Genomic DNA, 22,362 nt, shown 5'->3' with positions numbered 1-22,362 from the left:
AAAGATCCAACACAGCTGAATTTATAGTCTCACTTTGCCCATCCGTTTGAGGGTGATAAGTTGATGAGAAGTCCAATTTGGTGTCCATATTATCAAATAAGGTTTGCCAAAAGGGACTTGTAATCTTGCCACCTGGGATCTCTATACCCCACAATTTACTTCGGCATTCCATGATGCTTGAACACTTGTGCAAGATATATTTTAACCTTATGCTTAGCTTTGATGGTCTTCCTGACTGGCAAGAAGTGAGCTTGCTTGCTAAACCTGTCCACAATTGTCCAAATAGCAAAATTACCCTGCTGGTGCCTTTTGCCTCTCAAATTTCACCTTTTGAGAGGTGATACATGCGCGTACATGCGCCTCTATGTCCTTCTGCATACCTAGCCAAAAGAAATAGTGCTCAATCATGTGTGTAGTAGGCATTATGCCTCTATGACCAGCATATGGAGGACCATGGCACTCATTCAAAACCTTTTGCCTCATGTCAGACACCACATGTAGGCAATTATCTTTCATGAGATAACCCTCTTTGATCACATAGGAGGCATGTGCATGACCAGCCATCAAATCAGCCCAAATAGTAGCAAAATCAACATCCGTATGATACAAATCACGCATGGCAGACAAGTCTCCATGAGAGGCAACCGAGATAGCTGCTACATACGGCTTTCGTGACAATGCATGTGCCACAACATTCTTCTTTCTTGGGGTGTGCAAGATATGACAATGTAACATAGAGAGGAAATTGGCCATCCTCATGCTTCTTTGACAATTTAGTTTGGGTAAGAAAATACCTCAAACTTTGGTGATCTGTTTTCACAATGAAATTAGTCCTAAGAAGGTAATGTTTCTGAAACCGATCCCGTCGAGTGGGAAAGACTCCGTTGGACACCCACACGCTTAATAGCACAACTTTAAAACCACAAATTTGAAATGGACAACTTAAAACAACTTGAAATTTAAATGAAATGAAATGGAAAGATGGACACCAGCACTGGGGCCGGAACGGGCCGACCCCCCCCTCAATATATGATATATTTATTGGGAGTATTTAATGAATACAATGCTCCATGGGTTCCAAGAACCAGATAATGTCCATGTACATATGAAAACAGTACCAAACAAATAGGCTCGAATTTCGATGTAGAAGCTCGAAGCAGAATGACCACTAGTATGGTCCAATCTCTACGGTCCTGTGCTTTCACTGGACTCCGCGGAGAGCGCCTCGCTGGTGTTCCGAGACCACGCACAAACAGGCGCTCTCGTACTAACGCCTGGCTCTCCCGATCTCAGCACCTTTGGACCGAGGTTCGCCAATATAGCTTGGACAACCCGGCACCGAACGGGTGTTGGCCGAGCGGGATGAATCCCTTATCAGATTTAAACATAAAATACTTTATTGAAATCTGAAATTCACTTACTTGTAGATGGTTGATAGAAAAACCAATACTCGTAGTATGGAGAAGCCACCCTTGTTGATGCGAAGTCTCCTTGTAGAACACCAGTGGAGAGGATGTACCACCTCTTCCAAAGTAGAAAAACCAAGAGATAGTTGTAGACAGCCGCCTGGGGAAGCAATTCAGAAGTCGCCTCAGTGTGCAGTCCAGTAACGCTTGGCTGCAGTGCACAGCCGCCTGGCTGTAGCCTGAAGAGGAGATGGCCTGGAGGAGCAGCCGGCTGTAGCAGAGCTGAGGCGTAGCCTTCAGGTGGTGGCAGCCGCCTCTATGTAGGCAGAGCAGCCTGCTGGAAAACAGGCGCAGCCACCAGTATGGAGGAGGTATAGCCGCTGTGCAGGGGAGGCAGGATCATGCGCCTGGTTATTCAGAGACACAGCCCGCAGCCTGGTTGCTGTAGGAGCAGAGGCACATAAAAGAAATTCAGCAGCAGCCGCCTGGGAGCATGTTTGGTTGCAACCAGTAGTGCAGGGGCAACAGTCGCTTGTAAGAGAGAAAGCGCAGGTTGGTGAATAAGCGCTTGAAGGAAGCGATTGATTTTTACGCTTGAAGAAGGAAGCTTTTTTTAATAAAATTATAGTGGAGTTTACTCCACGCTTGCATGTGGGTGGGGAGTTTGGGTAGGTGACCATGCCCACCCCCACATTCACTTAAAGTGGGGCTCCCCACCTTGGCCCCTAAGTGGGTGCCCACTTTTAAATAAATGTGAACACCTAACCTTATAAAATAAAGGGTTAGAATGTAAAACATCAAAACAACAAGTGCGACATACTTACCACCTGTTCACATGCACCAAAACTTGTCAGAATACAGAGCAGACTTCACGACTCACAGGCAGGCGTCCCCGCTCAGTAAGTAACACGTCAAGCAGGCAAACACACAAATACATGTCATGCGAAAACAGTTTCAAACATGCAAAATATGTGTGCATGTGCAAATAGTAACATGGACATATCTCCCGTTCATGGAACAAGTACAAAATATTTGTCGGCACAAAACTGGCACGACATAAAAACATAAAAACCTGGTCTTCCTATGGAGTGACAGTCCCATAGGTAAGACACAGTTCCAGGCACGAGTTTCCCTATGGTGTGACAGTCCCATAGGCAAAACATGGCACGAATACTGGCTCTTCCATGGCGTGACAATCCCATGGGTCGAACACAGTCCAGGTCATACACGGGTGGCACTGGTTTGGCTCCCGTCCATACGACACCATCCTGCTAACACACGGGTGGCACCGTGGCACCAGTCTGGCTCCTGTCCATGTCAGCAAAAATACTGGCCTCTTCGCACGAGACACCGGCCTGGCCTCAAGTGAACGAGACGCAAAAACTGGAGATGGACCAAATGGTTGGCCAATTGGTGACATCCCCCGGGCTTCTAAAGAGTTGACCTCAACTGAAAAGCCTCAAGATATGCCTGCAACAACTGCGGATAATCTGCAAAATAATCCTCATTTACCCACTTGGCATCAATAGGCAAATAATTCTTAAACTTCACAAGGTATCTTCTCTGGAAAGCTTTCATGCAGATAGCTTTCTCTCCTTGTGAAAAACAATCTGTTTTGGCTGGAGGATCTCCTCAAGCTCTTCAATCTCTGGCGGATCTTCTGTGATGACAGGCTCATCAGGATCTGGCCCCACATATTTCCGAAATAGACTCACATGAAAAGCATTGTGAATCTTCCAATGATTAGGTAAAGCAAGCCTGTAGGACACTTCATTGATTTTGTGAACACCTTGAAGGGTCCATAATAGCGAGGAGAAAGCTTAGGATATGATCCTTCTTGTCCTGGCCTCTTCCGAAGCCTAGCCTTCTCAAATTTCAGCAATACCCAATCACCTTCTTTGACTTCCATGTCCCTTCTATGCTTGTCAGCAACCATTTTATGCTTATCCTGAGATCTTGCAATGGCTGTCCGCACCTGACCAAAGGCAACATCTAAGTCACGAACATATTCATCAGCTGCAAATATCTCATCCTTTGTTCGAAGGATAGGTGGCAAGACCACTCTGCCATAAATAATCTCAAATGGAGCCTTGCCTGTGGAAGCATGGATTGTATTGTTGTAGGCAAACTCAACAAGTGGAAGATACTTTTCCCATGCACTCTTTTGATCTGCCACATAACACTTCAATAAATCCAACACGGCTGAATTTGCAGCTTCACTTTGGCCATCCGTTTGGGGATGATAAGCTGATGAAAACTCAAGTTTAGTGCCCATATTATCAAATAAAGCCCTCCAAAATAGGCTTGTAGTCTTGGGATCTCTATCCCCAACAATGGATTTAGGCATACCATGATGCTTGAAAATATTAGCAAGAAAAAGCTTTACCATATGATCAGCTTTAATGGTTTTCTTGACAGGCAAGAAATGAGCTTGCTTGCTAAACCTGTCCACAATAGTCCAAATAGCATCATTCCCATGCTGGGATCTAGGCAAATCCATAATAAAATCCATCGTGATACTTTCCCAAGGTTGCGAGGGAATAGGCAATGGCTGAAGCAAACCTGGAGGCTTTTGCCTGTCAAATTTCACCTTTTGGCAAGTAATACATGCACGTACATAAGCCTCAATGTCTTTACGCATGCTTGGCCAAAAGAAATACCTCTGAATCATGCGAGTAGTAGGCATAATACCTCTATGACCAGCATAAGGTGGAGCGTGACATTCATCCATAACCTTTGGACGCAAATCCTTCACCACACATAGGCAATTATCCTTCATGAGATAACCCTCGTTGATAACATAAGAGGCATGTGAATGACCAGCCATCAAATCAGTCCATATATGGCAAAAATCAGCAACCAAATGATACAAATTTCTCATAGCAGATAGATCTCCATGAGAGGCCACTGATACTGCAGCAATATAAGGCCTCCTAGATAGAGCATCGGCCACGACATGTTTCTTTCCTGGAGTATGCACAATCTGAAAATGAAACATGGAAAGAAAGTTTGCCATTCTCATCTGCTTCTCTGAAAGCTTGGTTTGAGATAGAAAGTATCTCAAGCTTTGATGATCTGTCTTGACTACAAATTCAGCCCCAAGAAGATAATGTTTCCATATCTTTAAGGCATGAATTACAGCCAAGAGCTCTTTCTCATAGATATCCATATGAAGCTCAGCATCATGCAAACGACAGCTCTCGTATGCAACTGCATGCCCTTCTTGATTTAGGACAGCTCCTATGCAATCACCACAAGCATCACATTCAACCACGAATGACTTGTGCAAGTCAGGAACAATCAATACGGGACCACATATGATCGCATGCTTGAGCTGCAAGAAAGCATCCTGTTCCTTTGAAGTCCATTTGAAAGCAGTTTTCTTCTTCGTGAGATCATGTAGAGGAGTGACAATCATAGCAAAATGCCTTATGAAACGCCTGTAATACGAACATAATCCCAGAAAACTACGTACTTGATGTACGTTTTGCAATTCGGGCCAATTCCGAATAGTCTCTATCGTTGCAGGATCCATTGTAACTCCATCTTTGGATACAATATGACCCAGATAATGAATCTCTGAAAGGAAAAACTCACTTTTCTTGGCATTGACGAAAAGTTTATGCTTCCGCAACTCTTCGAACACTGTGACCAAATGAGTTCTGTGTTCCTGCTCATTCTTGGAGAAAACCAAGATATCATCAAAGAAGACTCCTGTAAACTTGCGATGGGGTCGGAATATCCTATCCATCATTCGATTAAAAGTAGCAGGAGCATTGGTGAGACCAAAAGGCATTACCAAGAATTCATATAATCCGAAGGCTGTCTTGAATGCAGTCTTATGGACATCTTGTGGCACCACGCGTATCTGGTGATAACCACTCTTCAAATCAAGTATGCTAAAACAAGCCGAACCATCAAGCTTATCCAAGATATCATCAATACGTGGAATAGGAAATCTGTTCTTGATGGTAAGCTTGTTCAAAGCTCTATAGTCTACACACATACGGAATGATCCGTCCTTCTTTTGAACAAGAAGCACAGGAGAACAGTAAGGTGAGGAACTGGGCTGAACCAAACCTTTCTCTAAAAGATCGTTTACCTGCTTCATGATTTCTTCTTGTTGTGCAGCACTCACTCGGTATGCGGGTTTGTTAGGTGGAGAACTATCTGGCACAAGATCTATACGGTGATCTTCGGGCCTTTGGGGGGGTAATTCACCTGGCAACGAGTCAGCAAAACAGTCGTTGAATGCATTAAGAAAATTCAGCCTATCATTAGACATAGCATCCACATTTTGATGATTTGGCACAAGACTATCACGCACAAAATCCAAGTACGCTGAAAGACTCTTTTTCATTGCTTTATTAATTTGGATGTGTGATACAAGTGGGATAGAATCCCCTTCTTTGCCAGCATCAATAAAATGCATGCGGCCTTTATGCATAAAAGAGATCATATTAGACTTGTAGTCTTTGCGGGGCTCAAGCCTATGGTGCCACGGCTTGCCCAACAATACATCACATCCATTCAGTGGAGCAACTAGGAAATGCTCATTGTCAAGGTAGCCCTGGATATGAATGCGCAACTTCCCAATCAAAGGGGTAACCTGCACCTCTTTACCAATAAATGCAGCTTCGGCTTCAATCTGAGGTCCCATGTGCTCGACCTCAATACCCAATGCAGCTGCCATTTGCATAGAGATGAAATTGTCAGTTGCACAGTCATCAAACATGAAGAGTGCGGGCTGATCCTTGATTTGCCCCCAAGCCTTGCAAACCATACGCTCTTTTGCATCATGACCTGTATTTCCTTGCACATCAGGAACTGCATGTACATTAGCTTTGGTGTGCTTGTCCTCGTGCTTTGGTTTGCGATCTGGGCATTGTCGAAACATGTGGTCTTTGCTACCACAAGAAAAGCATTTTCCATCCTTAGCATATTGCTCTCTTTGCTCCGGGGTTAAGCCGAATTTGTTCTTTCTTGGGCCCTGTTCTTTAGATGTGTTATTTTCAGCTTTACCACCCTTGTGGGGCTCCCGGAAGTTCTTTTTAGGTGGCTGTCCACCCTTTTGCTGATTTGGGACAGCCTTGTCCTTCCCTTTGGAACCTCCTTGATCCTGCTTAATGCTTAATCTTGAGCACCAATTGCTCCATAGCAAGAGCAGAAGTTGTGAGTTGTTGCAACGTATGTTTCGGGTGCAATTCAATGCCCGATCTATAAGCTGGTTGCAGTCCAGAACGAAACTTCCTCTTTCTTTCATCCTCTGTGATTTGCATGAAGGGAGTCACTTCCAGCAACACTTTCCAGAATTTGTTAACATACTGTTGCACACTTTCATTGTCTCTTTGTTCCAGCCTGTCCCACTTTTGAGTGAGAGTTTGCTCTGCATTGGGTGGCAAGAACTGAGCATAAAATCTATCCTTGAATTCCTTCCAAGTGGAGATGGGATCCTTGGTGATCTTTTCAGTGATCCACCAATGAGCAGCAGTCCCTTTCAAAAACATGCTAGCATGGCGCACCTTTGACTTTTCTGTAAAGTCCTCATCGCTAAAAGCAATGTCGAACTGTGCCACAAACGCTAACACCTTAGAAGCATCATGTTCACCATGAAAGACATCAAATTTGACAGATTTATCACCTGCTTTGAATTCCTTGAGCTTCTTGGCATGAGGCTCATGGTCTTCTCTTTTTCTTTTTCCCTTATCCAACGGGGTAGCCCTATCTGCATGGGCTCCATGGGCCGTCATAGAAGCTTCATGGGGCACGGTGGCATGTGCTCCACGAACTCGAAACTCAGATGCATGTGACTTACCTGCATATGGCATGGTCTCTCCATGAGACAACTCAGAAGGCAAAATTTTTCTGGAAGTAGACCTGTCACCATGAGAAACATGTCTTGCATGCATGTGATTTTCATGCCCTCCATGAGCACTGGCATACATATATCTGTCAGGCTTAGTGCCTTGGGGAGAAGATGCATGTCGAGAGGTGACAGTCACCTCTTCCTTTTGCATAAAAGATTTCAGCCTTTGAGATGCGGGATCTCCATGCTTTAGACGAGGTGGATTTCTGAATTTCAGCTCTCCGTCATCCCCCTCTTTGATATCACCTTTGGGAAGGAGATAGGCAAGTGTCAACTCCCTTGGTTTCTTGCCCACTTCACGAGCCATTGATTCAAAAGTTACATCTACCATAGCATCAGCCTTCTTGGCTTCAATAGCACTTTGTGATGGGGATCTACATGTAAAAACTTTAACTCTTGTTCTTGAGCCTACAAAAGTTTTCTCATATGTTCCATTTCAGCCCTCATAGCATCAGGCTCTTGTTCAAGCATAACTGTCTTTCCTGGAGACAGTTGTCCCTTGGATTCACTATCCATAACCCTTTCAAGGGGCTTGTGTCTACCTCGCAGGGCATCAGACCCACGAGAAGCACTAGATGGACCCCTCGAATTTGGCACTTCCAAAGGGTTGCCTTGGCTGTCCATTGTGTTTTAAGTTTGCTAAAAGCGGGATGTCCAGTACACAGGTTCGTTTCCCCACTAGGAAGAGGGAAACAACTGTGCTCTGATACCAATGAAGCCGATCCCGTCAAGTGGGAAAGACTCCGTTGGACACCCACACGCTTAATAGCACAACTTTAAAACCACAAATTTGAAATGGACAACTTAAAACAACTTGAAATTTAAATGAAATGAAATGGAAAGATGGACACCAGCACTGGGGCCGGAACGGGCCGACCCCCCCCCCCTCAATATATGATATATTTATTGGGAGTATTTAACGAATACAATGCTCCATGGGTTCCAAGAACCAGATAATGTCCATGTACATATGAAAACAGTACCAAACAAATAGGCTCGAATTTCGATGTAGAAGCTCGAAGCAGAACGACCACTAGTATGGTCCAATCTCTACGGTCCTGTGCTTTCACTGGACTCCGCGGAGAGCGCCTCACTGGTGTTCCAAGACCACGCACAAACAGGCGCTCTCGTACTAACGCCTGGCTCTCCCGATCTCAGCACCTTTGGACCGAGGTTCGCCAATATAGCTTGGACAACCCGGCACCGAACGGGTGTTGGCCGAGCGGGATGAATCCCTTATCAGATTTAAACATAAAATACTTTATTGAAATCTGAAATTCACTTACTTGTAGATGGTTGATAGAAAAACCAATACTCGTAGTATGGAGAAGCCACCCTTGTTGATGCGAAGTCTCCTTGTAGAACACCAGTGGAGAGGATGTACCACCTCTTCCAAAGTAGAAAAACCAAGAGATAGTTGTAGACAGCCGCCTTCTAGAGCACAGCCTGCTGGTGATGGATACACAGCCGCCTGGGGAAGCAATTCAGAAGTCGCCTCAGTGTGCAGTCCAGTAACGCTTGGCTGCAGTGCACAGCCGCCTGGCTGTAGCCTGAAGAGGAGATGGCCTGGAGGAGCAGCCGGCTGTAGCAGAGCTGAGGCGTAGCCTTCAGGTGGTGGCAGCCGCCTCTATGTAGGCAGAGCAGCCTGCTGGAAAACAGGCGCAGCCACCAGTATGGAGGAGGTATAGCCGCTGTGCAGGGGAGGCAGGATCATGCGCCTGGTTATTCAGAGACACAGCCCGCAGCCTGGTTGCTGTAGGAGCAGAGGCACATAAAAGAAATTCAGCAGCAGCCGCCTGGGAGCATGTTTGGTTGCAACCAGTAGTGCAGGGGCAACAGTCGCTTGTAAGAGAGAAAGCGCAGGTTGGTGAATAAGCGCTTGAAGGAAGCGATTGATTTTTACGCTTGAAGGAGGAAGCTTTTTTTAATAAAATTATAGTGGAGTTTACTCCACGCTTGCATGTGGGTGGGGAGTTTGGGTAGGTGACCATGCCCACCCCCACATTCACTTAAAGTGGGGCTCCCCACCTTGGCCCCTAAGTGGGTGCCCACTTTTAAATAAATGTGAACACCTAACCTTATAAAATAAAGGGTTAGAATGTAAAACATTAAAACAACAAGTGCGACATACTTACCACCTGTTCACATGCACCAAAACTTGTCAGAATACAGAGCAGACTTCACGACTCACTGGCAAGCGTCCCCGCTCAGTAAGTAACACGTCAAGCAGGCAAACACACAAATACATGTCATGCGAAAACAGTTTCAAACATGCAAAATATGTGTGCATGTGCAAATAGTAACATGGACATATCTCCCGTTCATGGAACAAGTACAAAATATTTGTCGGCACAAAACTGGCACGACATAAAAACATAAAAACCTGGTCTTCCTATGGAGTGACAGTCCCATAGGTAAGACACAGTTCCAGGCACGAGTTTCCCTATGGTGTGACAGTCCCATAGGCAAAACACGGCACGAATACTGGCTCTTCCATGGCGTGACAATCCCATGGGTCGAACACAGTCCAGGTCATACACGGGTGGCACTGGTTTGGCTCAATATATGGCTCTCAAAAGCCACGTCATGTCCCTCTTGATTTAGGACAGCTCCTATGCAATTTCCAGATGCATCACATTCCACATTGAATGGCTTTTCCAAGCCCGGAATGATCAACACTGGACCATGAGTAGTTGCATCTTTCAATTTGAGTAATGCATCCCTCTCTACATCAGTCCATTTGAATGTAGCCTTCTTCTTTGTCAAGTCATGCAAAGGAGAAGCAATCCATGCAAAGTGCCGAATGAACCTGCGGTAGTAAGAGCATAATCCAAGAAAACTACGGATCTCATGCACTGATCTCAATTTGGGCCGATTTTGAATCGCATCATTCTTTGCAGGACCCGTCTGCACTCCATCTTTGGACACAATTTGCCCAAGATAATGTATCTCTGATAAGAAGAATTTGCCCAAGATAATGTATCTCTGATAAGAAGAACTCACTCTTCTTTGCATTTATGTAGAGTTTATGCTTATGGAGTTCTTCAAAAACAATAGCCAAATGAGCTTTATGCTTTTCTTCGATCTTCGGGAAGACTAGGATGTCATCAAAGAAGACACTTGTAAATTTCTTGTACCCGCGGAATATACGATCCATCATTCTATTGAATATACCCGAGGCATTCGAAAGACCAAAAGGCATAACAAGATACTCAAAAATCCCAAATGTTGTCCTGAAAGCAGTTTTATGTACATCCTCAGGTACCACACACACTTGATGATACCCACTCTTGAGATCAATTCGGCTAAAGCATGCTGATCCATCCAACTTGTCAAGGATGTCGTCTATACGTGGAATCGGAAATCGATTCTTGATGGTGAGTTTATTCAAAGCTCTATAATCTACACACATACGAAAAAATCTATCCTTCTTTTGAACCAAGAGGACGGGTGAACAATATGGAGAAGAGCTTGGCTGAACCAAACCCTTCTCAAGAAGCTCATTTACTTGCTTTATGATCTCTTTTTGGGATGCACTTACATGATAGGCTGGCCTATTAGGCGGTGAGCTACCTAGCACAAGATTAATATGATGATCTTTCGGTCGTACGGGTGGGAACTCATTTGGTAACTCATCAGCAAAACAATCATTGTACTCTTGCAAGAATTTCAGCCTATCATTAGTAAGAGTGTTGACATGCACATTATTTTCTTTAACACGATCCCGTATAAAAATCAAGTACGCAAAAACACTCTTTTTCGTTATTTTCTTAATTTGTACATGAGATACAAGGGAAATGGTATCACCCTCTTCACCAACATCAATCACATGCTCTTGGTCTTTATGCATGAAGGTGATCTTGTTGGTCTTGCAAGCCTTGCATGGATCCCAAGGCTTTCCAAGTAATACATCACAACCATTCAAAGGCGCTACAAGAAAGTCCTCATGATCCACATAGCCTTGAATGTGTATGCGCAACTTGCTAATAATAGGCATAACCTGCACTTCTCTACTAACAAAGGCAGTCCCTGCTTCAATTTGAGGACCCATGTTTTCTACTTCAATACCCAAAGCAGTTGCTATTTGTGTAGATATGAAGTTCTTAGTTGCACAATCATCAAACATGAACAAAGCGGACTAACCCTTAAGCTGTCCCCAAGCGTTACATACAACCCTGTCTTTGCTATTATGTGAAGTGTTGTCCTGTACATCTGGAAACATATGCACATTGGGCTTTGATGCATTCGCATTATCACGCTTCTTCTTGTTTGGGCATGCATTTGCAATATGCTCAGTGCTACCACAAGTAAAGCATTTCCCCTTGCTCATATATTGCTTTTTTTGCTCCGGAGTGAGACCATGGTCTCTCACTGTGAAGGGACGCTTCTTGGTAGACTTATTTTCAGCCTTTGGACCATTTTTCTCTTGATTTGGTCCTTTTTAGGTGGCTGTCCATCATTTTGCAGGTTTTGGACAGTCTTCTCTTTGCCTTGAAATGAGGGTTTAGCCTTATTAGTTGGTGTAAGGTGTGACTAGGATACATTTGTAGTCCCGCTTTGTACATGGGTTGCAATCTCGATTGAAACCTTCTCTTTCTTTCCGCCTCGGTGACATGCATAAACGGAGACTCCTCCGAAAGCACTTTCCAAAACTTTTGCACATATGCATTCACTGTTTTTCCCTCATTCTGCTTCACCTAATCCCACTTCATCGTTATCTCATTCAATGCATTGGAAGGCAAGAATTGGGCATAGAACCTCTCCTTGAACTCTTTCCATGATCTAATAGGATTCGCTGAGAGCTTCTCCATGAGCCACCAATGGGCAGCAATGCCTTTCATGAACATGCTTACATGTGGGATCATGGATTTCTGAGTGAAATCCTCATCACTAAAAGCAATATCAAATTGGGCAATAAAAGCAAGTGCCTTTGATGCATTATATTCCCCATGATATGCGTCAAACTTCACAGATTTATCTCCGGCTTTGAAGTCATGAGACTTTGATATTAGCCTTCATCTCAACATGTTTTCCCGCATGTTTGTCCATTGGGATAGCCCTTGTGGCGTCATTTTAGGAACAAATAGTGATGCATTAGGCATGGATACATGTGTCCTGTAAGCATGAGGCCTGGCTGGCCCCTCAACACACATTGGTGCATTTTCACCCATAGCTTCTCCCTCACAAGCACATTCGAAGGCATGAATGGCATGAGAGATACACGGAATACTTGCACTAACAGAAAATTGTAGCCTATGTTCCATGGATTGTGCATGCACATTTTCAGCCGGCAATGGCATTTGATATACATTTTGACCACTGCCATAAACATTGTATCCTTCATGGGCTACATAAGGTACTCCTGCATGGCGTGAAGTTGCCGATAGTTTCTCTCCAATGGCATGTGGATTTATCCTCTTAGACAAAAGTTCTTGTTTGGGCACCTGTGGGATACCAAGGCATGTGGGATGGTTGCCTTTTCTGCATAGGCATCCTTGGTACGAGCCAAGTACGCGTTGCATCCCTCGATTGCATGTGCAACTCTTGAGCAATCAATGCCATTGCATGATCCATATAAGATTCAGCTTTCTTGGCCTTCAAACGATCATCTACCAATGGATCCTCGCGGCGGTAGAGCTTCAATTCTTCTTGTTGTGCATAAAGAAGAGCCTGCATACGAGTAAGTTCAGCCCTTAAGGCTATGGACTCTTCTTCTTGCATTTTCTTCTTGACACGGGACAGTTGTTCCCCATGTTCCTGTTCCCTAATGTGCACCACATGAGTTTGCTCATCTTGTACAACATTGGAAGCATGCATTTTATTGTCCCCGCCCCTTGTGTAAGCATCTCCAACATTCACTGTATAGCATTGGAAGCATGCATTTCATTGTCCCCGCCTCTTGTGTAAGCATCTCCAACATTCACCGTATGGCTGTCCATAGTGTTTTAAGTGTAGAGATAGCTCGTGTTCGCGTGATCGTCTAGAGAATCAAATGCTCTAATACCAATGTGACTTGATTGAACACAATGCTAATCAATACACTTAAAAACACTAAGATTTAGTGGACAACATACTCAATACAAGAAGTAATTTGCTGAATTGGCAAGAGATGCATAGTGAGCCGGAATGGCCGGTCCCTCCCTCAAATAAAGTATATTGAGCTTGGGAGAATCAAGTACATAATGTCATAGGCATTTCTGACTAGATTTCCATACCAATGCATATAAATACAGTATTGCAAACAATGTGTTGTCGGTGTAGACTTGCAGCTCACACTAAGTGTCCATGTCCCTACCATCTGCTCTCTATTGTTCCTCCCTCGTGTTACTTGCTTCCATATTTAAGAATCAAAGCTTACCAATTGCAAGTAGAGTTGATGACAACAGAAGTCTTCGCGATGGAAGCGTTCAGAGTATTGAAATCTTCGATTTGTCGTGATTCTTCGCGACAAAAGTCTTCAAGAGGATGAAGGGAACTGTGGGAAAGTTTTCCCTATGGTTAAACTTGAGAAAGGAGGGTTGAAATTAGGGTTTTCAGCAAAAGACCAGAAATTACAGCAAAAATAAGAGCTGTTTGCTAAATTTCAATCATTGGAAGTGTGGGAGAGTGTACACCACTTGGAAACACTCTTGGAAGCTTGGAAAACACACTAGCAAGCTTGGATATGGAGTTGGGAAGGAGAAAGTGCAGAAAAAACAGCCAAAGAGACCTCATGAAGGAGGCACCCACTTCTAGAGAGAGGGAAGAGAGAGACGGTGAGTTGTCCACTCTAGGTTTTAGGTAGAGAGGACAGGTGCCTTGTGGTGTAAGCTTGAACGGACACATGGCTGGTTGCTCCCTTTGTACAAAGGGGATAAGGTCTGGGCGGTGGGCATTGGGTTTTGTCCACCTCGGGACATGAGTGTGCGAACACAGGGCTGGTTATAACTTATAAGTGAGTTTTGGTCACGTGTGTACACACTCACTTATAAATTAGTGCTAATTCCTAAAGCTAGGTTTATGACCAATACTTACCACTTGTCACATGCCACATAACCATGTCAGTGGTAGACAGTTACATGCACGGTTCACGGGCGGGCATCTCCTTACCTGGAACTACACATTGGTCAAGCAAGCATGAAAACAGCATGCAATTTCAATTGCAAGCAAGCACATAAAGATGCTATGCAATGTAGCATTGGTATGGATAATCCGTGTTCATGAAACTATACCAAAATAGACGTGCTCCAGGCAAGTACACGAGGTACTAGACCCGATGGAACACCAATCCTCTAGGCATTTCCAGGCATGTACACACATGCACAAGTCCCAGCAGAAAGCCAAGTCCACAGTATCACATTAGTGGCATCAATCCCCGGCTGATGCAATTGCCGTGGACGTGAGTCCAATGTACATAGATAATCAAAAAACACGGGTGGGCCAATTGGGTGGCCAAATGGTGACACCGAGTACAGGCAACAACTCATAGAAGAGGACCGTCGGCAAGGCGAGAAAGAAACATATCAAGTAAAGCTTCAGGAAGAGCGTGTCAAGGCCAGCTTCTGTACGAGCAAAGATGGACACAACTCAAGGAAACATGGGCCAGTTCATGGCAGCATCAACAAAGGCCAAGGAGGGTTTTGAAGGAGCCCAAGATTGAGAGCGCGTTGATGCAATGAAAAGAGAGCTTCTAAGATAAGAGTTCTCGGGAGACGTGATCACAGAAAGAGGTGTTTCCGAGGACGTGCCATTACTTGAGACGCACGTGCCAGAGCCGGAACTAGAACCAGAGCCAAAGCTAGAGCCAGAAGCTAAACCAAAACTAGAACCAGGACCGTAGATCAAGCAGGTGGATCTTTCCAATTCCTATTCGGAGGAGGATAAGGTCAACCCGATAGTTCCCAAGGAGGTGGATCTCTCCAAATCCTATTTGGAGGAAGATGAGGTCGTCCTGAGAGTTTCAGAGGAGCTTCCAGAAAACCTCTCTGAATCCCTTGAGGAGGAGGAAGAGACTACATGTAATTCATGAGATCTAGAGACCGAGCTAGAGAACTTGAAGACTAAGTCAGAGAGCTTGGGAATTGAGTCGATGGATATAAATTGCACTCTTCAATTGGACCAGAACGGAATCGGAGCAAAGGTGTATGGATTACCTCGGTCCTCCAAGTTTAGGAGCGGATGTCGCGTGCATCTGTTAATCTTGATGCTCATAGACATGTATATAGCAAATATATGGGCAGATTTAGGGGAAAATTTAGAGCGGATTTCGCAACCCTATAGGCTATCGGAAGTGCCCAAGACATAGCCCAATGGTTGGGACACCTTTTGGGAATAGTTTGGACACAAAATATGACTTTTTGGACAATGTTTTGTGGAAAAAATAGGCAAAACCGACTTGATTATGAATTGCTCTCTTCGCCTCCCTTGCTTTTTGGACAATGTTTTGTGGAAAAAATAGGCAAAACCGACTTGATTACGAATTGCTCCCTTCGCCTCCCTTGCTTGCCCCCTTCACATGCACCTACGCTACCTGCCCGTCTCCTTGTCCGCCCGCCGTGTGCTACTCCCTTCGCTCGCCCACCCTTCCTTAGGCCCCCAAGGCAGCAACATAACTCTCTCTCTCTCTCTCTCTCCCTCGCTACTCCCTGCCTGTGGGAAGCGCTGTAGAGTAATCTCGAGGAATGGCTCCGAGTCTCCAAGAGAAGCTCGAGGCCCTCGAGACGGCAACGAAGGCACTAATCAAGGAGAACAAGAAGACATCCGATTCCAACCTCAATGAGGTGGAGAACAAATTACACCGGCACATCATGGCCCTCGAAGCACGGGTCACGGACCTTGAACAAGAGAACATGGCACTCAAGGAGGAGGTGAGTGCATTGAAAGTGGAATTGTAGCCGTCAAGAACACCGAGAAGGAAGAAGGGGAGATCAATGACAACACTCTCACGGCCATCAAAGAAGAGATCTCCAAGGAGATCACAAAGGACATGGAGGGAAAACTTGAAGCCAAGTAGTCAGGATGGGTTGAAGTGGTGAAGAAGAACATCCGTAAAGAAGTGAGGGAGGAGACTCAAAGGGAAGAACACCAAATTATTCACACCACCATTGAGGAGGAGAAGATGAGGCAGGTCCGCCGCCTCAACATTCGAGTCACAGGTATAGCCGAGACACCCGACTCCACTCCCGAGAAAGATGGAAAGCTTCTATGCACGAAGCTCGGCTACAGGGAAGAGGACCCTCTCCCCTTCACCAAAGCATGGAGAGCCGGGAAAGACTCAACACGCAAGCGAGCCCTCATCCTACAGTTTGCAGGAGAGACGGAGAGGGTCACCTTCATGAGGAAGAGGGTGATTCTACGAGGATTACAGGGAGATCCCATCTATTTGGATGACGACCTTACAAGGATGCAGATAGAACACAGGAAAACATGCATGCCAAGAGTCCTACAGGCCCGGAAAGAGGTCAAGAGAGCATTCTATCGCGATGGCCGTGTCATCACCGATGGCAAGGCCACCGACGACTTCTGCACAAAGTGGGGGCTTATAGTGAACCTTGGGAAAACCAAGGCCATGATTTTTCACACCTCAGGGCCGGTTCGACGACAGGCCATCTTCACACTAGCAGGAGGACAGGTAGAGGTGGTAGACTCATGTGTACCTGGGGATTACATTTACGACTCCGCTAGGAAGATTTACTATGGCACAGGCAGCCAGGGATAGACTCACACAAGGGTATGCAGCTCTGGCCATGCTAGAGAGACAGTGTCACCAGGCACACTTCCAGGAGCCCCGCACGAAGGGGTGGTTGTTTGACACACTAGTCACCCCTGCTTTGGTGTATGCTGCAGTAGTATGGGCACCTGGGCTCGCCACCTCCACATGGTCTCAGATAGAGAGGCCTCAGATTCTCATGCTCTCACGGATGATCTGCAGAGCAAACCCTCCGTCCCACATGACATTGTCCGGACGGAGTTTGCTGCACCTCCTATGCTAGTAGAGGCCCTCTTTCAGACGATCTGCTTCATACAGAGGATTAGAGATATGCCATCAGATCGACTCTCACATAGAGCTTTTGAGGCGTCGAGGCAGCTCGCAGAGAGTGGAGATAGGAGATCATGGTATTCACAGATGATACAGTGGCTCACTCAGCATGGTCTCGACATAGATCACCTGCCACCTTTCCAGTATGATATACATGCACCACACATCTAGCTCTCTCACAGTGAGAGGAGCAGAGTCCTTCGGCAAGATTTATGGCAGCGATACACTCAAGAGACTTGGATTACACCTAGTTAGCCTCTTACGCCGAAGATGCTATACTACAGAGATCAGTTTATGCGTATCTCAGCGGATGGATTCATACAGAGACCTGGATACATGGATGTGTACATGCCTCACAGTGCACGAGTGGCGATTGGCCAGCTCAGAGTGTCATCACACCAGCTTGAGATTGAGGCAGGTTTGGCAGCACGGATGCCCATAGCAGAGAGGATATGGAGACTATGCCAGGAGGAGGTTGAGAGTGAGGAGCATTATGTATGCAGATGCAGAGCATATAGTGTCATTAGAGAGAGATACACCACCATCTTCAGTGGACATCCCTCACTCCGCCAGATCATGGAGTCCGCAGACCAGCGCAGATTTGGCCAGTTCTTGCTAGAGAGAGAGCGCCACAGAGAGACACTGCTACGGACTCATACCACGGAGAGGTGGGTGACAGATCCAGCTCACTTATTTCTTCCAGAGATCTATCCCAGTGCCTACCCCGACATAGAGGGGGTTACACTTCAGCGCGCTGCTGCGGACCTCCGAGCCAGACGGAGACCGAGAGCACCAGGCTACCAGACACCCAGATTACATCAGAGGGAGATCACAGAGATACGTGCTGGACATCAGCACCATATCCAGGAGCGGCTAGCTCACTTACACTCACACCCGGAGATCATGCTCTGAGGTATTTTCGCCTCGCCTCGCCTTCGCCTATGTATCACATATTACACCCCCATTATGGTACTGGTCGGAGCTAGACAGATCTGCGTTGCATTCTTGTATACCCTACGCATATAGGTTGCATACTGAGCCTCTAGCATTAGTGCTCCATCCATCACACCCCCCCACTAGCTCAGTACTTTCATAGTTTATTTCATGTTCATTTTGTCCTTTTTTGTTGGACATCCAGAAGACATTGACAGTTGTACATTGATTTGTCTCATAGGTCGAGTTCGGCCTCTAGTAGACATTAATACAGCTTTCTTTCTTCTTTCTCTCTCTCTCTCTCTCTCTCTCTCTCTCCCCCTTGTACTTCATTACCATGGCTTGAGGTCCATCTCTTCCCCTCAAGCCTCATTTCCTACCCACACACATCTTCAACATGAAGATCTTCCATCCTCCATAGCTCTTCCATAGCCCTGGTTGGGATGCCTCGATTCCAACATGGTATCAGAGCCATCACCATCATCATCTTGCGATTTCTGCATGTGAAGGTTACCATCACCATCTTCATCCAGGCTTAACATCATATGCGTTTTTTGTTGGATTGTTCGATCATCATATTGCTTGTGTTTTTAATGCTGCTGCTGATTTAGCTGCCTTGAATGATAGGGCTTTTGCATTTTTGCTTCTCGGTGGAGCAAGAGCATGACAAAGAGGTCTCAACCTATATAATATGAATTTGATGTCCTTGTATTGCTTAATCATGAAGGCTTGAAACCTTAAAAGACTTCCTAGTTTTGAAACCTTAAGAGTAATATTAAAGGTTTTAGCTATGGCCATAGTCACAGGGGATGGAGGGGATGGAGGGTCGGGACGCGGAAACGTCGTCCCAAGACGTGATCATGTTCCGACATGCATTGGAGACGGTAGGAATGTTCCAATGATTCGTGTCACCAGGGGACGACGTCTAGGGAACGGCAGAATGGACGATTCTTGTCGGGGATGGGACGAGAAGGGCACGCTGCAACGGATCGTTTTTGGTCGTTTTTTCTGTTGTTTTCTGCTGTTGTTGGTTGTGCCCATTTTTTTCTATTGTTACTGGCTGTGCCCGTTTTTTGCCGTTTTTTCTTGCCTGTTGGTGTGGATTGTGGCCTGCCGCCTATAAGCTTCTTCACTCTCTCTCACTCTCTCTCACCCAATTTTTTTTTCCCACTCACCCTTGCTTAGGCCCATTACTCAGAACTACACATTGGTCAAGCAAGCATGAAAACAACATGCAATTTCAATTGTAAGCAAGTACATAAAGATGCTATGCAATGCAGTATTGGTATGGACAATCCTCGTTCATGAGACTATACCAAAATAGACGTGCTTCAAGCAAGTACGTAAAGATGCTATGCAATGCAGTATTGGTATGGACAATCCTCGTTCATGAGACTATACCAAAATAGACGTGCTTCAAGCAAGTACACGAAGTACAAGACCCAATGGAACACCAATCCACCAGGCATTTCCGGGCATGTACACCGAGGCACAAGTCCCAACGGAAAGCCAAGTCCACAGTATCACATGAGTGGCATCAATCCCTGGCATATATAACTGCCATGGACACTTGTCCAATGTAAATACACGATGAGAAAGCACGGGTGGACCAATTGGATGGGCAAATGGTGACACATGATGCGATTAAAACTGCCTAGATGATGGGTGTGGATAACATGAACAATGAATAGGTTATGCAGTAAAAGTGGACATCTTGAAGTTGTGAGACATTAATAAGCTGGTTATTGTGTAGTGATTCATTGCCATAATACAAAACTAAATTTATCGATAACTTGTTCCACATTGTTATATAGCACTATTTTTTTCATTGAAAGGTCTCTTTTTAGAGAGTCATGATGGATATTTGTTTGTATGTCTGTAATTTCTGTTTATCTTTCCACAATTTTCAACTCCTTTCAAGCTTTGCACGTTGCTTTCATTTTTAGACGTTTTGGTGCTTTCCTCACATGCCTTTGGCATGAATGTCGGTTTATGTTTAATCTTTTAGATAAAATTGTGAAAAATGTTTTTGGAATTGATTAAAAAAAAAGAAATTTTATGCTATGATGCTGTGTTACAATAATGTTGTATGGCTGTTTTTGTAGGTTCATGGTCAGTGTGCTTATGGATTCTACTGCAACAAGGAGTGTAGGTGTGTGTCACCTTATTTTTTAAAAGCGACAAGTTTTTAAAGTAGTAGATCTGGACCTTTTTTTAGTGTGGGACGAGTAAGGTATCTGTAGACATGTTGACCGCCATTTGTAAAGCTTTGTAGAATGTATTTCATGTTGAATTGCATTTTTGAAACAAGATGCGTGGGCTCTATTCAGGCTTTGTGAATGTGTAGTTTATGGTTGTCCATTGGGCTAGTTACTGTTTATAGAGGCAAAGAATGAAATATTATAAACTATATTTTAATGGTGAAATATTATAAACTGTATTTTAATGCCGTAACTTGTCCATGTTGATTCTTGTCACTAGATGTGACACATGCAACTTATGTGGTGAAAGTATATGTTGTCTCAAAGCAAGTTCTCCCCTCTCCCTCCCACTGAAAGATCTTGCTAATCAATTTGAATTGTTAGCACTCTCCGGTCTTGACCCCTCTCTTAGAGATTAGGGGAGCAGAGAGTCCTACGCATGCTCAGGATTCAACCCTCGGTTGAGGAGGTGTCGTTTGGCTGTAGCAAGCCGGGATTGAAACGGAGACCTCTTAGTTCAATCAACTACCAACACACATATAGGCCACGGACCAAGCTATTATAACAAAAGTACTAGAGAAGATGTAAATAATTGATTTTCAGCCATGAAATATTTGATAGATTTAGATTATAAAGGAGTTTCAGAGGTTGCTATTCATTAGTTTAGCCTAAAAAATGTAATGTTAGGAGCAGCAAGTTGCACAATCTTGGAAGCACTCTCATAGCACTAGATTGATACGGAGAGCATAGTTAGGGTTTGGGAAAAGTTACTTTTGGGGTTGCTTGTGATTTCCAAGCTTTTAATTTTTTGTCATGGCTACAAACGAGATGATGGTTGCTTTTTCCTATATGCTGTGAGAGTAGATGTCAACTCTCAGGGAAGCGCTAAGATGCCATTTCAACGCGGTTACATGTCGTCAAGTAAAGACACAACCCTCAAGGAACTATGAGAATACGTGAATATGAAGTGGAAGCAAGTAGAGATAAAAAGAAAGAAAGTAGACAGCCAAGATCTGAAATGTGTTGATTTATGAATGAACAATGTCCATGCTCATATATGTAGAGCTAGTTGGCTATAGGAAAAAGTTCCTAATTTGGACAAAAGGTAAAATGCCTAAAAAAGCCAAAAACTGACCTATAAAATAGCTGAAAAATATGGGAAAAATCCCTAATTACATCAGATAAATATCTGGATAAAAATTGGTATAAAATGGGTTGGAGATGACATGTCCAACACCTTCTCTTAGCTCCAGCATGGGGGTCCGACTCCCATATAGGTAAGGAGCTGATCAATAGTATCTTGAGGAAGAGGTTTGGTGAAGAGATCAACAAAGGTTGTTCCGAGAAGGACAATACTCTAGTGTAATGATGTCGTCGGCGTCCAGCTCACGAACGAAGTGAAAGTGAACCTCAATATCTTTGGTTCTGCCATGGAAGGATGAAGTTTGAGCCAACGTTAAGGCACTTTGGCTATCCATAAGAATACGGATCGGAGAATCTGAGAGTACATCAAGATTGCTCAACATCTGGAACAACCATAATAGCTCACAACAGGTATCCAGGGTACTCACTGTTAGTGGAAGATAATGAAACCGTATTTTGCTTCTTGGATCTCTAGGAAATAAGACTAGAACCAAGAGTGAAGCAATAACCAGAAGTGGATCGTCGAGTATCTTGATCACTTGCCCAAGTATCCAACAAGGTTAGTGCCTTCTCTGAAAGAGAAACCATAGTCCAAGGTACCGGATGAGTATTGAAGACCCTCATAGTGGCATGCCAATGAGAATGTCGAGGAGCAGAAGAAAACTGACTGAGAATAGTGACACTGTAAGAAATGTCGGGCTTGGTGTAGGCCAAATAAATAAGAGAACTAAGAAGCCTTTGGTACTGTGTAGTGTCATCGAAGAGGAGAGAGGAGTCATCATGGGAGAGCTTGGA

The 22,362-nt window shown here is 44.7% G+C and overlaps 1 protein-coding gene across 4 annotated transcripts in view; it reads left to right on the top strand.

Moving 5' to 3' along the window:
- The window catches only part of LOC147614261 (uncharacterized), a 54,011-nt gene that overhangs the window by 8,914 nt on the left and 22,735 nt on the right, over nucleotides 1–22,362 (top strand). For all 4 annotated transcript variants that reach the window (XR_015263095.1, XR_015263096.1, XM_086780810.1 and 1 more), the window contains exon 2: nucleotides 20,329–20,375. Coding sequence is in view for 2 of the 4 variants with exons in the window: in XM_086780810.1 (XP_086636936.1) it covers nucleotides 20,333–20,375 (43 nt within the window). In the remaining 2 variants the exon portion in view is untranslated. The remainder of the gene's footprint in view (nucleotides 1–20,328; nucleotides 20,376–22,362) is intronic.

This window comes from Cibotium barometz, chromosome 42, assembly GCF_041138505.1.
Source record: "Cibotium barometz isolate CiBa-2024 chromosome 42, ASM4113850v1, whole genome shotgun sequence".
NCBI lineage: Eukaryota > Viridiplantae > Streptophyta > Polypodiopsida > Cyatheales > Cibotiaceae > Cibotium > Cibotium barometz.
The sequence above is the reverse complement of the archived record's forward strand: the minus strand, read 5'-3'. Positions and strand labels throughout refer to the sequence as shown.